General features: G+C 34.2%; 1 protein-coding gene and 1 long non-coding RNA gene across 11 annotated transcripts; one reads left to right on the top strand and one right to left on the bottom strand.

The window, feature by feature from the left end:
- Positions 1-402: 402 nt before the first annotated feature.
- LOC112054786 (uncharacterized) lies at positions 403-15,610 on the bottom strand. Of its 10 annotated transcripts, none has more exons than XR_008252029.1 (12): positions 14,944-15,610; positions 14,485-14,651; positions 10,309-13,371; positions 8,143-8,279; positions 7,546-7,630; positions 7,105-7,189; positions 6,480-6,568; positions 6,039-6,123; positions 5,559-5,647; positions 5,088-5,172; positions 3,258-3,387; positions 403-2,632 (listed from the first exon to the last, which is right to left on the bottom strand). It is a non-coding gene; the product is annotated as an uncharacterized LOC112054786 (long non-coding RNA). The 10 variants fall into 10 exon arrangements; XR_008252023.1 differs by having other exon boundaries at positions 8,143-8,395; XR_008252027.1 differs by lacking the exon at positions 14,485-14,651 and having other exon boundaries at positions 8,143-8,395.
- A 670-nt stretch (positions 15,611-16,280) lies between these two features.
- LOC112053219 (60S ribosomal protein L28) lies at positions 16,281-16,812 on the top strand. Its single transcript, XM_024092565.2, has one exon. The coding sequence runs from the start codon at positions 16,356-16,358 to the stop codon at positions 16,773-16,775; it is 420 nt and encodes a 139-aa protein (XP_023948333.1). The 5' UTR covers positions 16,281-16,355; the 3' UTR covers positions 16,776-16,812.
- The last annotated feature ends 486 nt before the right edge of the window (positions 16,813-17,298 follow it).

Below are 17,298 nucleotides of genomic sequence, written 5' to 3' on the forward strand. Positions count from 1 at the left end.
TGGGCCAAGGAACATATTTACTCAGGAGAAGAATACCAACCTCATACAAAAAAAGCGGCACTAAAATTACCGCCATCTGTGGAATGCCCCCATTGAAACAATTTGCCAACGCGGGAAATTCAAAGCTAATATATTGTTTTTAAATTTTCACAGTTCAGCTTTTGTAGACGGAATAGCTTTAAAATAAATATTTTTAAAAACCATTTCGATTAATTAATTAATTTAAACAGATATTTATAAACTCTGTCGATTAATTAATTAATTTAAACAGATTTTTAAAAATATTTACTTTAAAACCACTCCGTCCCCAAAAGCTGAACTGTGAAAATATTAAAAACAATATAATAGCACAATATTTTAGTAACAAGTAATTGTATATAATAAATTAAACAATAGAAAGAATAACAGTTTCAAGTTGAAATGTCTTTATTATCAAATAAAAAATCTTATGCACTTACACAATTACACAATTGGGTGACTTCACTGAGATATTTTGGAAAATCAAGTCAATTATAACGTAACTAATTCATACATAAAAATATAGATTGTCGGGATATTTGTACATATGATAAACTATGCAAACGTCACGCAGTTTCACCAGCGTAGTTCTCGTTCCCGTGGGAATACAGAGATAACAATTATGGCCTAATCCATGATTATAATGCTGTAAGAAATTTTTAAATCAGCAAAGTAGTTTCACAGCCTATTCAATGCAAACAAACAAATAATCAAATTCTTCCTCTTTCTAATTAGTATAAATTTCATAAACAATAAAATTATTAGAATTTGGCTAATGAAAGTAGAAACTGAAACCACCCGCCAAATTTTAAAAAATCGGAGTAAATTCTCAAAATTATAGTGCAAATATTGGAATAACTGAGTTTAACACTTATAGTATAGGTAATAATGTATTCACAAAGAAAAACTAATCTAAATAAATTATGAAAACACATGTTTTTTTAATTTGTTTATATGATTTTTAAATTTGGCGGGCAATTTCAGTCTCTACTTTCACTAGCCAAAATTTACAACCGAATGCGATAACATAATATTACTTTTAGGCGAATCAATAGAGCATTTACCCTCTACCTCCTCAGAAACAGCTCTGATTTTGATGATTATTTTTGTTCAGTTTGTTTCTTCATATCATTTGAAATCAGAAACCTTTTGGAGTGAGGATGGAACGATTTATACTATTTAACAATAGTTATGCTATTTATATAATAAATAATTAAAAAACAATCACTACCAAAAACACAAAGTTATGCAGTAAACTAATAAGCTGAAGAAAACATTATAATATTTTCTATCTACTGATTACTGAAGCCGGTGCCAATTGTACAATTAATGGGTAGGCAATCAATCGTACCGTTTTTTTCCACCTTAAGGATTCGAATTGTTTTCCGAAATTTATATGGGACCTACTTCGAAATAAACCCTTTACAAAAAGTAAAGAATTTTCAAAATCGGTCCACTCAGTAAAAAGTTACGCATAGTTTAACATTACAATAAATGGGAAAACAATTAATCATCTTCTATTTTCCTACTATTAGGTTTGAGACTTAGGAATATACCCGTTCTATTAAAATAAAGAATAATCAAAATCGAACCACCCAATAAAAAGTTAGGCTTGGTTTTACATTAAAATGAATGAGAAAACAATCAATCGCACATTTAGGATTGGAATTGTTTTTTAAAATTTATATGGGAGCTTTACAATCAAAATACCTTTACAATCTATAAAGAATTTACGAAATCGGACCACTTCGTAATAAGTTACGCATATTTTTACAATACATTAATGGGAAAATAACCAGTCATCTCTTGTTTTTTTTAAATTTATAATGATTTGGGACCATTGTCGGAATATACCCTTTCTATTTAAAACAAAGTTATTCAAATCGGAATTTGAAGACATGCTTGGTTTTAAACTAAAACAATCAAGAATGATCAATCAAAAGAATTATCAAAATCGGACTACTCATGTTAACAGTTATGCTTGGTTTTACATTACAAAAACAGGGGATGATTGATTGTTTAACCATTAATTTTAGTATACAACCAAGTATAACTTTTTATTGAGTGGTCCGATTTTGATAATACTTTTTTATTATAAAGGGTTCATTCCGAAGATAGTCTTTTAAAGATATGAAAAAGCAATTCGAACCCTATAGCTAGGAAAACAATAGATAACTAATTGTAGGCCCATTAATTGGACCATTGGCTTCAAAGTGATCAATAGATAGAAAATATTATAATATTTTCTTTCGTTTGTTAGTTTTCTGCATAAGTTTGTATTTTTGAAGTCGGTTGTATTTAAAAAAAAATATGTATAAATAGCATAGATATTTTTTAACAATTTAAATAATTTCGTCCATCAAAACATTTCTGATTTTAAATAACATAAAAAACATGACTTTAAAAAAAAAATCATCAAAGTCGGAGCTGTTTCTGAGGACTTCCAGCATATGCTTGTTTTATTTATTATTTGATTCCATTATTTCTTTCATAAAAACGTGACATTTTTCGTTATGAGAAGTACAGACATAAAGAGACGAATTTTAGTATTCCAAAGAATCATGGTGCAGGTGCCTGGTCCATTGATTATATTTGTTACATCAATTGTTGTGACCTGTAATAGAAAATTTCATTTAACATGACTTTTTAAAATGCACTGAAAATAAATATTTAGATAATTATATATTATAAGAATTCCTATTCTCATCAGGGACATTTTTAGTCTATTTTCTGCTCCATTTACAAAAAATCATTTTAGGAAGCTCAGCTGTAACCTTGAAAAGTATAGAAATATGGATATTTTGTTACATTATTTACAAGCTGACTTTTATTATTTTGAAGCTACTTCGTCCATGTGGAATTCAGTTTTTCACAAATTTGCACACAAACTTAAAGAGAAATTATAATGTGTTTATTTCAGTTTTTAAAAACAAAACTGTAAGAGTATCTAGGAAACATGTAGTTCATTGTTATTAAGCAGGTCAAAACTACCTTGTTCGTTCAGTAGCTAGTCCATGTGTTTTGGATCACGAGATCCTGGTTCTGTCTTTAAGAGATACTGAGTTTTTGCTTCTGCTAACAAATTCTTAGTCTGGAGTTGGGAAGTTGGTGGTGTCACACCCCGTGCCTCAGAGAGCATGTTAAGCCGTCGAACCCGGTCATTATCATTAACATTTCTGATAGTGATCATTAATCAATGTAATAATATCAACCTAAGCCGAATGAATAAAGCAAGTTACCTTGTGCTATTTTGCAAAAATGCCAGCAGCAACGTGGCTGCAGTAGTGTGGCTCGGGACGGGTACAGCTAGATCTTCATCTTTTATTTCTGTCTCATGATATTTAACAATATATCTTCATTTTACAGCACCTGCAAAAATAAATCAGAAGTTATACATTTTACATAATTATTATTGCATGCACTGCACCTGCAAAAATAAATAAGAAGTATACATTTATGGGGTGTAAGGGGGAGGCTAGTACCAGTCAGCCTCTCCAACTGCCAACATCACCTGCACGTGGTGCACCCTGCAGATTGACCGACGAGGCTCTGGCGACCGACCAATGGCGGTTTAACCATTCTGATTCAGCTAGACTTCACAAGTACCACAGACCGGTGTCAGGCAGCAGCGATACCGGTGCGAGAAGTCTAGGTCTGCGAATGACCAACCCGCATGCCCAGCGTGGTCATTTATGGGCATTACCTTGCAATGTATAGTACAACACAACAAGATCCATGCAAGAGGCCTATGTCCAGCAGTGGACGTCTATCGGCTGATAAGGTATACATTTTACATAATTATTATTGTTACCAGTTAAGAGGATAATCCCAGAGGATGTTGCTATTTCGTGATCTAAACCAGACATTTTCTTTTAGCATACTACTTGTAGAGCTTACTGTCCCGTGGGAGACTAACATTCCAAAGGACCACAGTATAAAACTGAATAAATATTATGACCAACAAATGAACTAACTAAAATGGCTATATGGTTAGTCTGTACGCCGTAGAGAGGTGCGAGAGGATTACCAGCAAAATCTCTCTATAATTTGCTTAGAGACCTTGGTCTCTCTAGAAGTGCAGATTTGGGTTACCAAATTTGGCAGACCTTACTATGCAGGGAGAACAACACGAGCAGAGAAGGGGAGTGTTAATCAATTGTCAAGGAATTCTTTAACCTTACCATTTGATCACAAGTCCAAGCTCTGCTCAGCGTTTTTCTCTCTGCCACGTGATGGACACCCACATGGTGAATCCATGAATTGGTAAGATATTCGTCTCAAAAAAAATTATGTTGTACACTAAAATAATTTAGTTGAGTAGGGTGAGGCAAGCAACAATGGCCGCGTGAAATACAGTTTTTCACAAATCTCCCTTGATTTTTTCAGGAATAAAAGTTAATTTTAGTGAAATTTATCAATAGTTTTTTCAAGTGATTATATATATTATTACACTTTTTCAAGTGATTATATATATTAAACACTTATAATATTATTATAGTTATATACACAATACTAAAATGCAAACAAGGTCTTTTAAATTTTTCGTCTGTCTGTGTTTCTGTTTCTCTGGGATAATCTTTGGAACGGCTGAACCGATTTTAATTGGACTTTCATTGGAAGATAGAGGAAGTTATTGAGCAATATTTAGGCTACTTTTTATCCCAGAAACATGGTTCCCGCAGGATGTTCAAAAACTGAACATCACACGGTTGAAATCGCGGGCGTCCGCTAGTATTATAATATTGGTTAGCCAATGTGGTTTTGGATAACGAGGTCGTGGCTTCGAATCCTGGGTCAGGCTATCAGATACTGAGTTTTTCTTTCTTCTAAGAAATTTACAGTTCTCAGCCTGGAGTTGGTAAGTTGTTTGTATTACACTCCCGTGCCTCGTCCAGGTCTTTATCATTAACATCTGATAGTGATCCACAATGAATTTTACTTTATCACCCTTAGCTCACCAACCTTTATTGTAGCAGTGTGGTGGGTCTAAGCTCCATAACCCCTTTTCTATAAGGTCTGGCTCTGTAGTGTCGTTAAAATAGGCTGATAATGATGATGAAGCAGGTTACCTTGTGCTATATTGCAAACATGCCAGCAGCAACTGTGTGGCTCAGCACTGGCACAGCTAGACCTTCATCTTCTATTTTGCTACAGCTGAAAAATTAAACATAAAGAATAAATTTTATGTATTTTCACCAGTTAAAAAACAAATAAAAACTAAAAGAATTTTATCAAGTGAAAAATGTGAAGAATAGATTATGAAAAAAAATATATAGAATTGAATTAAGAGCCTCCTCCTTTTTTTGAAGTCGGTTAAAAATAATTCAGTTAAATTCTCATCTTGGAGTTGGGAAGCCTTCAATTCCGATTATTATCATTAGTATCAGATAGTGGTTATTAATTAATTGAACATTTTCACCCTAATCCCACCAACAGCATTGGAACAGTGTGGTGGGTCTCAGCTCCATAATCACTTTTCTATAAGGCCTGGCCCTGTAATGCCGTTAAAATAGGTTGATAATAACGATGAAGCAGGTTACCTTGTGCTATTTTGCAAGCATGCCGGCAGCAACTGTGTGGCTCAGCACTGACTGGCACAGCTAGACCTTCATCTTCTATTTTGCTACACCTGAAAAATTAAACATAAAGAATAAATTTTATGTATTTTCACCAGTTAAAAACAAATGAAAACTAAAGTAATTTTATTAAGTGAAAAATGTGAAGAATAGATTATGAAAAAAAAACATAGACTCGAATTGAGAACCTCCTTTTTTTTTGAAGTAGGTTAAAAATGTGAAAAAAATTCAGTTAAATTCTCTTCTTGGAGTTGGGAAGCCTTTAATCCCGATTATTATCATTAGCATCAGATAGTGGTTATTAATTAATTGAACATTATCACCCTAAGCCCACCAACAGCATTGGAGCAGTGTGGTGGGTCTCAGCTCCATAATCACTTTTCTATAAGGCCTGGCCCTGTAATGCCGTTAAAATAGGCTGATAATGATGATGAAGCAGGTTACCTTGTGCTATTTTGCAAACATGCCAGTAGCAACTGTGTGGCTCAGCACTGGCACAGCTAGACCTTCATCTTCTATTTTGCTACACCTGAAAAATTAAACATAAAGAATAAATTTTATATATTTTCACCAGTTAAAAAACAAATAAAAACTAAAAAAAAATTATTAAGTAGAAAAAGTGAAGAATAGATTATGAAAATAAAAACATAGAAGTTGGTTAAAAATAATTCAGTTAAATTCTCATCTTGTAGTTTGGAAGCCTTCAATCCCGATTATTATCATTAGCATCAGATAGTGGTTGTTAATTAATTGAACATTATCACCCTAAGCCCACCAACAGCATTGGAGCAGTGTGGTGGGTCTCAGCTCCATAATCACTTTTCTATAAGGCCTGGCCCTGTAATGCTGTTAAAATAGGTTGATAATAACGATGAAGCAGGTTACCTTGTGCTATTTTGCAAACATGCCAGCAAAAACTGTGTGGCTCAGCACTGACTGGCACAGCTAGACCTTCATCTTCTATTTTGCTACACCTGAAAATTTAAACATAAAGAATAAATTTTATGTATTTTCACCAGTTAAAAAACAAATAAAAACTAAAAGAATTTTATTAAGTGAAAAATGTGAAGAATAGATTATGAAAAAAAAAACATGGACTCGAATTGAGAACCTCCTTCTTTTTTTAAAATCGGTTAAAAATGAAAAAAAAAATTCAGTCAAATTCTCATCTTGGAGTTGGGAAGCCGATAGCAAAATTTCACATATTTTCACCAGGTTAAAATCAAACAAAAACTAAAATAATTTTATTAATTGAAAAATGTGAAGAATAGATTATGAAAAATGTAAAAAAAAATCAGTTTAATTCTCATCTTGGAGTTGGGAAGCCTTTAATCCCGATTATTATCATTAGCATCAGATAGTGGTTGTTAATTAATTGAACATTATCACCCTAAGCCCACCAACAGCATTGGAGCAGTGTGGTGGGTCTCAGCTCCATAATCACTTTTCTATAAGGCCTGGCCCTGTAATGCCGTTAAAATAGGCTGATAATGATGATGAAGCAGGTTACCTTGTGCTATTTTGCAAACATGCCAGTAGCAACTGTGTGGCTCAGCACTGGCACAGCTAGACCTTCATCTTCTATTTTGCTACACCTGAAAAATTAAACATAAAGAATAAAATTTATATATTTTCACCAGTTAAAAAACAAATAAAAACTAAAAAAAATTTATTAAGTGGAAAAAGTGAAGAATAGATTATGAAAATAAAAACATAGAAGTTGGTTAAAAATAATTCAGTTAAATTCTCATCTTGGAGTTTGGAAGCCATCAATCCCGATTATTATCATTAGCATCAGATAGTGGTTGTTAATTAATTGAACATTATCACCCTAAGCCTACCAACAGCATTGGAGCAGTGTGGTGGGTCTCAGCTCCATAATCACTTTTCTATAAGGCCTGGCCCTGTAATGCCGTTAAAATAGGCTGATAATGATGATGAAGCAGGTTACCTTGTGCTATTTTGCAAACATGCCAGTAGCAACTGTGTGGCTCAGCACTGGCACAGCTAGACCTTCATCTTCTATTTTGCTACACCTGAAAATTTAAACATAAAGAATAAATTTTATATATTTTCACCAGTTAAAAAACAAATAAAAACTAAAAGAATTTTATTAAGTGGAAAAAGTGAAGAATAGATTATGAAAATAAAAACATAGAAGTCGGTTAAAAATAATTCAGTCAAATTCTCATCTTGGAGTTGGGAAGCCGATAGCAAAATTTCACATATTTTCACCAGGTTAAAAACAAACAAAAACTAAAAGAATTTTATTAAGTGAAAAATGTGAAGAATAGATTATGAAAAATGTAAAAAAAATTCAGTTAAATTCTCATCCTGAAGGTGGGAAACCTTTAATCCCGATTATTAACATTAGCATCAGATAGTGGTAATTAATTAATTGAACATTATCACCCTAAGCCCACCAACAGCATTGGAGCAGTGTGGTGGGTCTCAGCTCCATACCTCCTCTACTATATGGAGACAATGATGAATGATGGATGTGTAGGATTAAAATAGCTTCTATGAAACATAACCTATTTTAACATACCTATTGCCTGGTTTCCATCTGTTTATCTGTTTATTCTATTGTCTTCTTTTAAATTATCTTCTTGAAATTTCTTAGTCTGGCTTGCAAGTAATGCTAAATTTGGGCTCATTTTTTGTGAGTTTGTTGGTACTGAACTTCTGCGAACATTGTTTATTTTTCAAAGCTTTGATTGCTTTTTGAGACATTGTGTAAATATTTTTTATATTAAAAACCGTCGTCATGCGGGTAAAATTCATGTGAAGAAGCAGGATTGCTGAAAGCATTAGGTATATATTTTAATTTTAATACATAATAAACTCTTATTTATCTCTCTCTCTCTCTCTCTCTCTCTAACTGCTTTATTGGTTCAGTGTAACTATCAGGAAATTCTGAGTTTGAGTCCTGGGTTGGTCTATGAAATATTGAGCATTTCCTTCTTTCACGAAACTCACAATAAAAATCTATACCAATATGTATCCAACCCATTTTAAAATTAAATGTCTTAAATGGTGAAGCATAACATTGTGAAGAAACCTGCATAACTGAGAATTTTCTTAATTGTCTAGGTGTGTGAAGTCTGCCAATCCGCATTGGGCCAGCATGAAGGACTAAGGCCTAACCCATCTCGTCCTGAGAAGTGACTCGTGCTCAACAATGAGCCGAAAATGGGTTGTTAAACTATATCTATACTAATATTATAAAGAGGTAAAGTTTGTAAGTTTTTCACTTTTTTTATAATGGGGTAATCTTCGGAACTACTGGTCCGATTTCAAAAATTCTTTCACCAGTAGAATGCTACATTATCGGGGAGTGCTATAGGCTATATTTTATATTAGTTTTTTAGACATTAGACACAGTTTTTGTCATACAGGTCGGACCGAAAATCCTCTTAAGCAGACTTATTCGCATGCGCTGCCTTAACCATTGTGTAAAATTGAAATTAATGTATGGAGGCTTTATGTATCTTTAAAAGTTCTACAAAAAAGTCCGCGACATCATATATCTATCTTCTATATATTAGCAGATATAGTACCTTTTGTGTTTTTAATAATCACAAGGATATTATGGAGATAAGATTTGCCCTTTATAGTATGTTAATTAGTTAAATAGTTTCGGAGATAATACAAAATTTCTCAAAGACTCAGAAATTCCGCTACATGACGCCCCGCGCTTTCAATTACGTGGTTCCCGTTCCTGTGCGAATATGGGAATCAAACATAGCCTATGCCACTCGCAAATAACGTAGCTTTCTATTGGTAAAACAATCTTTCAAATCGGTCCAGTAGATCCAAAGATTATAATTTTAGCATAGAAGTCTCTATTTTCCTTTGTCATCGCACCACGCTCATAGGGCTGGACCGATTTTGCTAAGGGTAGGGGTAGGGTAGGGTAGGGTACAGGTAGGGTAGGGGTTGTGTAAGGGTAGGGTAAGGGTAAAGGTAGGGTAGGGGTAGGGTGGGGTAGGGGAGTGTATGCCTAGATTAGGGGTAGGGTAAGGGTAGGGCCTACCCCTATCCTAGGGGTAGGGAAAGGGAAGATTACGGGTAGGGTAGGGTACGGGTAGGGTAGGAGTAGGGTAGAGGTAGGAGATCGATACTGAAGCCTATTTTCTATTTTTTGTCCGTCTGTTTGCCTTTTTTTTGACCGGGCATCACGCTGAAACTACAGAATGAATTCAAATGATACTTAAGACGATTTGAGACCATAATACGTAGAAGGATAATAAGATACTTTTTGTCGTGAAAACAAAATCAGAATTGGGTGAAGTAGGGGTAGAAAGTTTGTACGGAAAGTCCTTAATTTTTTTAGGTACAAGGTATAAGTTATAAAACTTGCAAAATAGAATGTGAAATAGGGGTTGAAAGTTGACATCGATTATTACGCGGACGAAGTCGCGGGCGTCCGCTTGTATGTATTATAAAGAGGTAAAAATAGTGGTGTTCTAGCAGGTAAACTCTGGATCTACTGAACCAATTTTGAAAATTCTTTTACCACTAGAAAGCCACGTTATTTCTGAGTATCATAGGCTATATTTTATCCGCGTATTCTCAAACTGCAGAAAGTTGGTTAATATTTATATTAACACATTACACACATCACTAACTAGTCTCAAAGTAAGCTTAGCTTGTGTTATGGGTAGTAAAAGCTCAACTAAATGAGGAATGTTCATAAATAAATTATATATACTTTATAAACTCCAAGCCCACCAACCGATACTGATGAATGAAGGATTAGTAGGATTAAGTAGCATCTACAGGGTGCTCGGGAGTATTTCCCATAACTCTAGGGTAGCTCCAAGTTCTATAAGGAAAATTAATTTAAAATGTCTAAGGAACATGTGTATTAAAAAACTTTAATAAAAACAAGTCAACCGACTTCAAAAACATACTTACTAAACTAAAAAACAAAAAATAACATTATACTAAGTTCTATATATCATATTATGTTCTAACTGATGATCAGTTTGAAGGTGGTGCTAGCCCAATGATGTATTAATTCAAGCCATGTAAGAATATCATAAATATTTAGGTTTTTAAGACAGTGTTCTTTCATGTAGTTCTTTCAGTAACAGCTTAAATTAAAACAACACCGGTGTAGCACAGCCTTCAAACTGATCATCAGTTAGAACATAATATGATATGAACTTAGTATAATATTATTTTTCGCTTTTTAGTTTAGCCAGTATGTTTTATGTTTTTGAAGTTGGTTGAATTTCTTTTATTAAAATTTTTTATTTTTAATAAAAGAAATTCAATTTTAGTGAAATCATCCTAGATATTGATCTAGCGCCAAAGGTATGTTGCTATGAGTCGTGATAAAACATTGTATTTGATTGTGTCTGACTTAGAATCAAACTAATTACTACTGTGAACCATCGAGGAGTTCCCTTAACTGTCTTCATTACCAGATCCCTCATACAGTCACAACCCATCTAGGTGGAAAGTTCTCATCAATACAAATTTATCAACACATGGTAGCTACTGTGAACCGTTGAGGAGTTCTCTTAACTGTCCTTCGTCTTCTTCACCAGACCCCTAATACAGTCACAACCCATCTAGGTGGAAAGTTCTCCTCAATATAAACTAGTAGCTAAGGTAGCTATAAGTGGACTTGTCAACACCTTGAATTTATGAGAAATAGGCCCGAGTACCCTGTATAAAATGTAACTTAACTATGCCTAGTTTGTTTCAGCTGATGCTATATTTATGAACAGCACCAATACATATAAATAAAATTTAAGTGTATGTCTGTGATTTCAAAATAACTGTGTTTTCTCAAGTGCCTATATACAATACTGACATACAGCCATACTTCTTTAAAATGTTCATCTGTCTGTTTGTTTGAGCTAATCTCTGGAACAGCAGGGTCATTTTAATGGGACTTTTACTGGAAGATAGAGAAGATTATTGAGCAACATATAGGCTACTTATTATTTGGGCCATTACTTGTTATTTAACACTCACAACCACATAGACACTGAAATACATCCATGCTCATCACACTAATATGATGAGTTCGATTGCCACAACTGGCAATGGCATGTAGATGCAAAGAGCAATGATGCTATCACTGGAGAGCTGTTGCTGGTGTTATATCCCTATATCTCAGAGAGTATGATATGCTATATATCCCAGTCATTAACATTAACACCTGATAGTGATCCTTTTATAATTTAACTTTATTACCCCAAGCCTATCAACCCACATTGGAGCAGTGTGCATTTTACAGTAGGTGTTTAACTTAACTTCTTATTCTCTCTCTCTCTTCTTCTTACAGGCAAAACATCTCGTCTTTTTAACCGACTTCCAAAAAGGAGGAGGTTCTACGTTCGACTGTATGTATGTTTTTTTTTTTTTTTTTTTTTTTTTTTTTTTTTATGTATGTCCAGCGATAATTCCGTCATTTGTGGACCGATTTTGAAAATTCTTTTTTTGTTTTGAAGGGTTTGATTCCAGGGTGGTCCCATTTTTTTCATGTCAGGATCTGATGATGGCATCTTGGAGAAATCGAGGGGATCTTTTGAAAATTGTAGGGACGGCTAGTGCGTTTGTTAGTGTTTCCATAAGGTATTTTAAACCACTACAATTTTATGAAGGTCTGGAGTTGGTCTGATGATGGAGCCAAAACACAGACGATGGAACTCGTCAACGATTTACAGCAGGTACCTTTTGTTTGGGCTTGATTTATTTGTATTGATGAGAACTTTCCACCTAGATCGGTTGTGACTGTATTAAGGGTCTGATGATGAAGACGAATGACAGTTAAGAGAACTCCTCAACGGTTCACAGTAGCTACCTTGTGTTTGGACTTGATAAATTTGTATTGATGAGAACTTTCCACCTAGATGGGTTGTGACTGTATTAGGGGTCTGGTGATGAAGACGAAGGATAGTTAAGGGAACTCCTCAACGGTTCACAGTAGCTACATTGTGTTTTGACTTGATAATTTTGTATTGATGAGAACTTTCCACCTAGATGGGTTGTGACTGTATTAGGGGTTTGGTGACGAAGATGAAGGAGAGTTAAGGGAACTCCTCGACGGTTCACAGTAGCTACCTTGTGTTTGGACTTGATAAATTTTATATTGATGAGAATGTGACTGCATAGGGGGTCTGGTGATGATGACGCAGGACAGTCACCTTTCACGATTTTCTGAATATTCATATTACGTGTGGATAAAGGGGGAGTAAAATTTTGTATATGAGTTAAGGTAGTATTTTTAAAATTGGGATTGTAGGACTTAGATACTTATTATAAAAAAATAACGTTTCAACTAATTGCTTATTAATTTGTGTTCACACTCTGTAGGTGTGCTAACACTAAAAATTAAAAAATAAAAATTTTAATAAAAAAAATTCAACCGACTTCCAATTCAAAAATTAACCTAAACTAAAAAGCAAAAAATAACATCTTACCTATGTGCTACCTTCTGATCAGTTTGAAGGCGGTGCCAATCTAGTGTCATGTTTTAATTAAAGCCGTTTCTGAAAGAACCACAGAAATTTTGTAATTTAAACGGCTCTAATTAAAACATCACTGGCTTGGCACCGCCTTCAAACTGATCAGAAGGTAGCACATAGGTAAGATGTTATTTTTTGCTTTTTAGTTTAGGTTAATTTTTGAATTGGAAGTCGGTTGAATTTTTTTTATTAAAATTTTTTTTAAAAATGTGGATGACAAACCATTCATAGTTCAATGTAAAATTTATTCTAAAAGTCCAATAGTCTAATCATTGATTATCTGGACATTACTGAAATAAAGAGAGTGAGTAAATTTAATTAAAAATACATAAACATACTACGCATGAAGAGACAGATGAATATCTTAGCTTTCCGTGCAGGTGCCAGGTCCATCGCCTGGTAGAGGGAAATACTCCGAGCAGAGTCCTGGAGTTGTGACTACAGGATGTAGGGTTAAGGAATTCCTTGACAATTGATTAAACTCCCCTACTTGTGTTGTTCTCCCTGCTTAGCCAAATTTGGTAAGATCCTACTAAGAGCAGCTTTGGATACTTATTCTTCTTTCTCTCTTTCTTCTACATAGAAGTTGCTGCCGTCCTAAAGATGCCAAGGTCTTTAAACAAGTTATAGAAAGATTTTGTTGGTAATCCTTCTACGGCAGACAGACTAACCACATAGCCATTTTTACTTAGTTCATTTGTTATTATTATTTATTACAAAACCTTGATAAGAACCAGGTGAGAAATATAACTAAAATGTCCGGAGGCAATCTGATGATAGAACAGTTACACAGATGAGGGAATTCCTCAACTGTTCACAGAAGCTACATTGTCAAAAAGAAAAAAAAAGTAAAATGTGCAAAGCTTAGGTCTTATAGCTAAAAGCTATTTCTTTCAAACAACCTTCAATGAAAAATGTAGCTTATTATTGGCAAAAACTTTTATAAATCAAGGCAAGAAAAATATTGCCGAAATGGCCTCCGTAGCACAGTGGATTAACTACGGAGAAGTCCTGGGTTCTATCCCCGGCTGGGCCGATTGAAGTTTTCTTTCTGGTCTATGTCTGGCTGGCTAGTTAATACCCTACTGGCAAGTGATTTAGTGTTCCGGTGAGATATTATGTAGAAACAGAAACGTGTGTGGATTTTCATCCTTTGCTTAACTAGTTATCTCGCTTCCATCTTAGATTGCATCATCACTTATCATCTTATTCTATAATTATGTCAAAGAACAGATTTTCGTACAAAGTAAACTAACATACTCTTCATTAGTCTGCCTAGTGCCTAACATAATTATAAAAACTTGTAATTGTAGTTTCAAATTAACAAATTGTTCTGGTTCATCATTACATAATTATAAACTACTTATTATAGATTCAAAAATAAAACTCAAATTTTACTTTACCTGCCTTTAGTACATATACCTGTGGTTTAATATTGAACAGTGGTATAGTAAAAAATTTACTTCTGGTAACAGATACTTTCAAATTAGTTCATGGAATTTGCTTTTCTCAGATGTTTATTTTCATTACCATTTCATAATTAACCTTATGTTGCTCCAGATTAAGCTACCTGTGACAACCAAATGAAAATCTGTTTAGTAGATCCAGAGAAGTAAACATTCAGACAGCTGCAGGTCAGACAGTTATTTGGGGTGCATTGCATCTACAAACCATAATGTGTAAACCCAGCATAATTGTATAATTGAGCACGAGTTTCATAAGAATTAGTAGGATTTTAATAATTCCCATATCTTGAGAAGACTACTAAGAAACCTAATTAACTAACTAATGTAATCATTATCTGATCAATAGCTATTATTAAAGTATTTTATTATTAGCTAAAACTTAAAGTAGGTACATACCGGAGACTAAATTTGTAGAATCAAGTTTCGGTAATCTCTGTAGGGTCTTCTCTGGATCATCGGCAGGCGAAGAACCACACTCAAAGCATTTTCTTTTGTTCTTCTTCATACTTATAGAGACACTTGAAATAACAAAGTCTTATTTTTAACATGAAAAACCACAACACTCAGATGAAACGTAAAAGACTTATAGATCTTCTCAACATCAAGAATGGCGAGGATATTACACAGCAGGTTGCTTAAATCCAATCCATGAAGAGGTCTTCATAAATATTAACAGGCCGTGGCAAACATTTATTTTATTATTCGTGAATTTGTGTTTTAAGATATTTGGTGAAATGACGCCATTTTCATTTTATAACATTTTTATTTTTTATTAAGTAATTGGGGTTGCCACACTTCGTTTAGAAAATCTTACCCATGCGTTACTAAAACAATATTCAACGAGAGTGTCTCTCTATATTTTTATAGAAGAAAAGTATTTATTCAGTTATTAAAGTCATATTTAAATCTAAAAATGTATTAGATTTATCAAAATATTATGTCAGGCGTGAGCTACTAATGATAATAATATTGCTACAACTACCAGACGGTAGAACCGTATGGATGATGACACCACAGGTCTAGCCCCCGTAGGTATAACCAAACTTTGTTCGAGAGTTGACCCGGCCTGGTTTGGGCTGTGCGTTGATAGATTACTATGTTAGACAGTTAGTCAATCAGTCAGTCCTTTGACCTTTGAGTTAAATATATTTAGATTTTTTTAATAAAAATGGTAATAATCAAATACAGTATGATATAATGATCCTAAATGCCGCCGGTTTTTTTGGTTAAGATTACGATAGCGGTTTCTGATATGAAAAATCTTCGGTTAGGTATATCTTTAATGTCAATATTAGATATTGTCATTCTTTCGGGGCCACGAGCCCCGTGTGTCCATAAAGTAAAGACGATATTGCCTCTACCCCTACCCTACCCTACCCCTACCACTACCCTGCCCCTACCGTACCCCTACCCACCCCTACTTTGTGAAATCGGTCCAGCCGTTCATGGATTAATTTTTATTTAATTTTAAATAGATAATTTAGTTTGAAAATACTGTACATTATAGAATTAAGCTTTATTGTTGATGGAGCCATGATTTTGCTGACACTGAAATTTGAACTTCATGGCGCTATCATTTTAATCATGTTTCAGTCTAACGAGTTTCGTGAAATTATTCCGTTCATTAGCTTGAACAAGAAAGTTTATATTCTCTATGTTTATTTTTGTACTAGGAAACTCAGGAAACTTAACGTTCTAAATGTCTCAATGACAGATTTCAACTTCTGGTTTGTCTGTGGCTCTTTCTTTTGTCTACGGACACGTCGCGAGCACGTTGTTTTGTGAAATTAGCGTGTAAAGTTACAAAAATGTCGGCCCATCTTAACTGGATGATAATCAGGAACAACAACGCCTTCCTCGTGAAGAAGCGAAACATCAAGAAGCCTTTCAGCAAGGAGCCCAACAATGTGACTAACCTCAACGCATTCAGATACAATGGCCTCATCCACAAAAAGGCAGTTGGTGTGGTCGAGAATCCCAACAGAAAAGGTTTTACTGTCGTGTACAAGAAGGCTAAGGCGACAAACAAGCCAGCAAAGAACCTGGTTCGCCGTCCATTCAAAGCTGGCGCGAGGAGATCGCTCCACAAGGTAAAGAGGTTGCTCAAAGCCAACAACTACCGCAAAGACTTGGCCAAGCCTACTCTTCGTCGTGCCTCAGCTATCCTCAGATCCCAGAGGCCTATCAAAGCGAAGAAACCTAAGGCGGCAGCGGCTAAAACAGAATAACTTTGTATGTAAGCTTCCAATAAAAGTATAAAATCCATTTGTTGATATTTTTACTTGAAATCCTAACCTCTCTATTTTTAGTTATTGATAATATTGCATCTAATAAGATACTGTTTGCAAATAAATTTTGCTTTGTTTTTGAAAGTGAGAAAAGTTAATATTATGAAAAGGTTGAAAGATTTATTTATGGTAAAGACATCAGTTGACTTTGGTTTTCAATAAAGACCTTAAAATAACAGATGTTGTAAAATAAAAGATTTAGTGATGTGATAAAACAACTTCTCAACCCTACACTTATATTACAAGTCGCAATCTCTACTCATTATTTTTCTTTTTGTCATACAATGGACCAGGCACCTGCACAATTTATCCTTAGAATGCTTAAATGTTCATCTTTGGTGCAACAGCTTAAGATGCTTTCTGAGACGTGAGGGTGTAAAACCACCAATTTCCTAACTCTGGGCTAAGAATTTTAACCGAAAACTAAGACTGTCTTCCTATGAAGGCATTATTTGCTCATTAT

This window comes from Bicyclus anynana, chromosome 23 (genome assembly GCF_947172395.1).
Source record: "Bicyclus anynana chromosome 23, ilBicAnyn1.1, whole genome shotgun sequence".
NCBI classification, from domain to species: domain Eukaryota; kingdom Metazoa; phylum Arthropoda; class Insecta; order Lepidoptera; family Nymphalidae; genus Bicyclus; species Bicyclus anynana.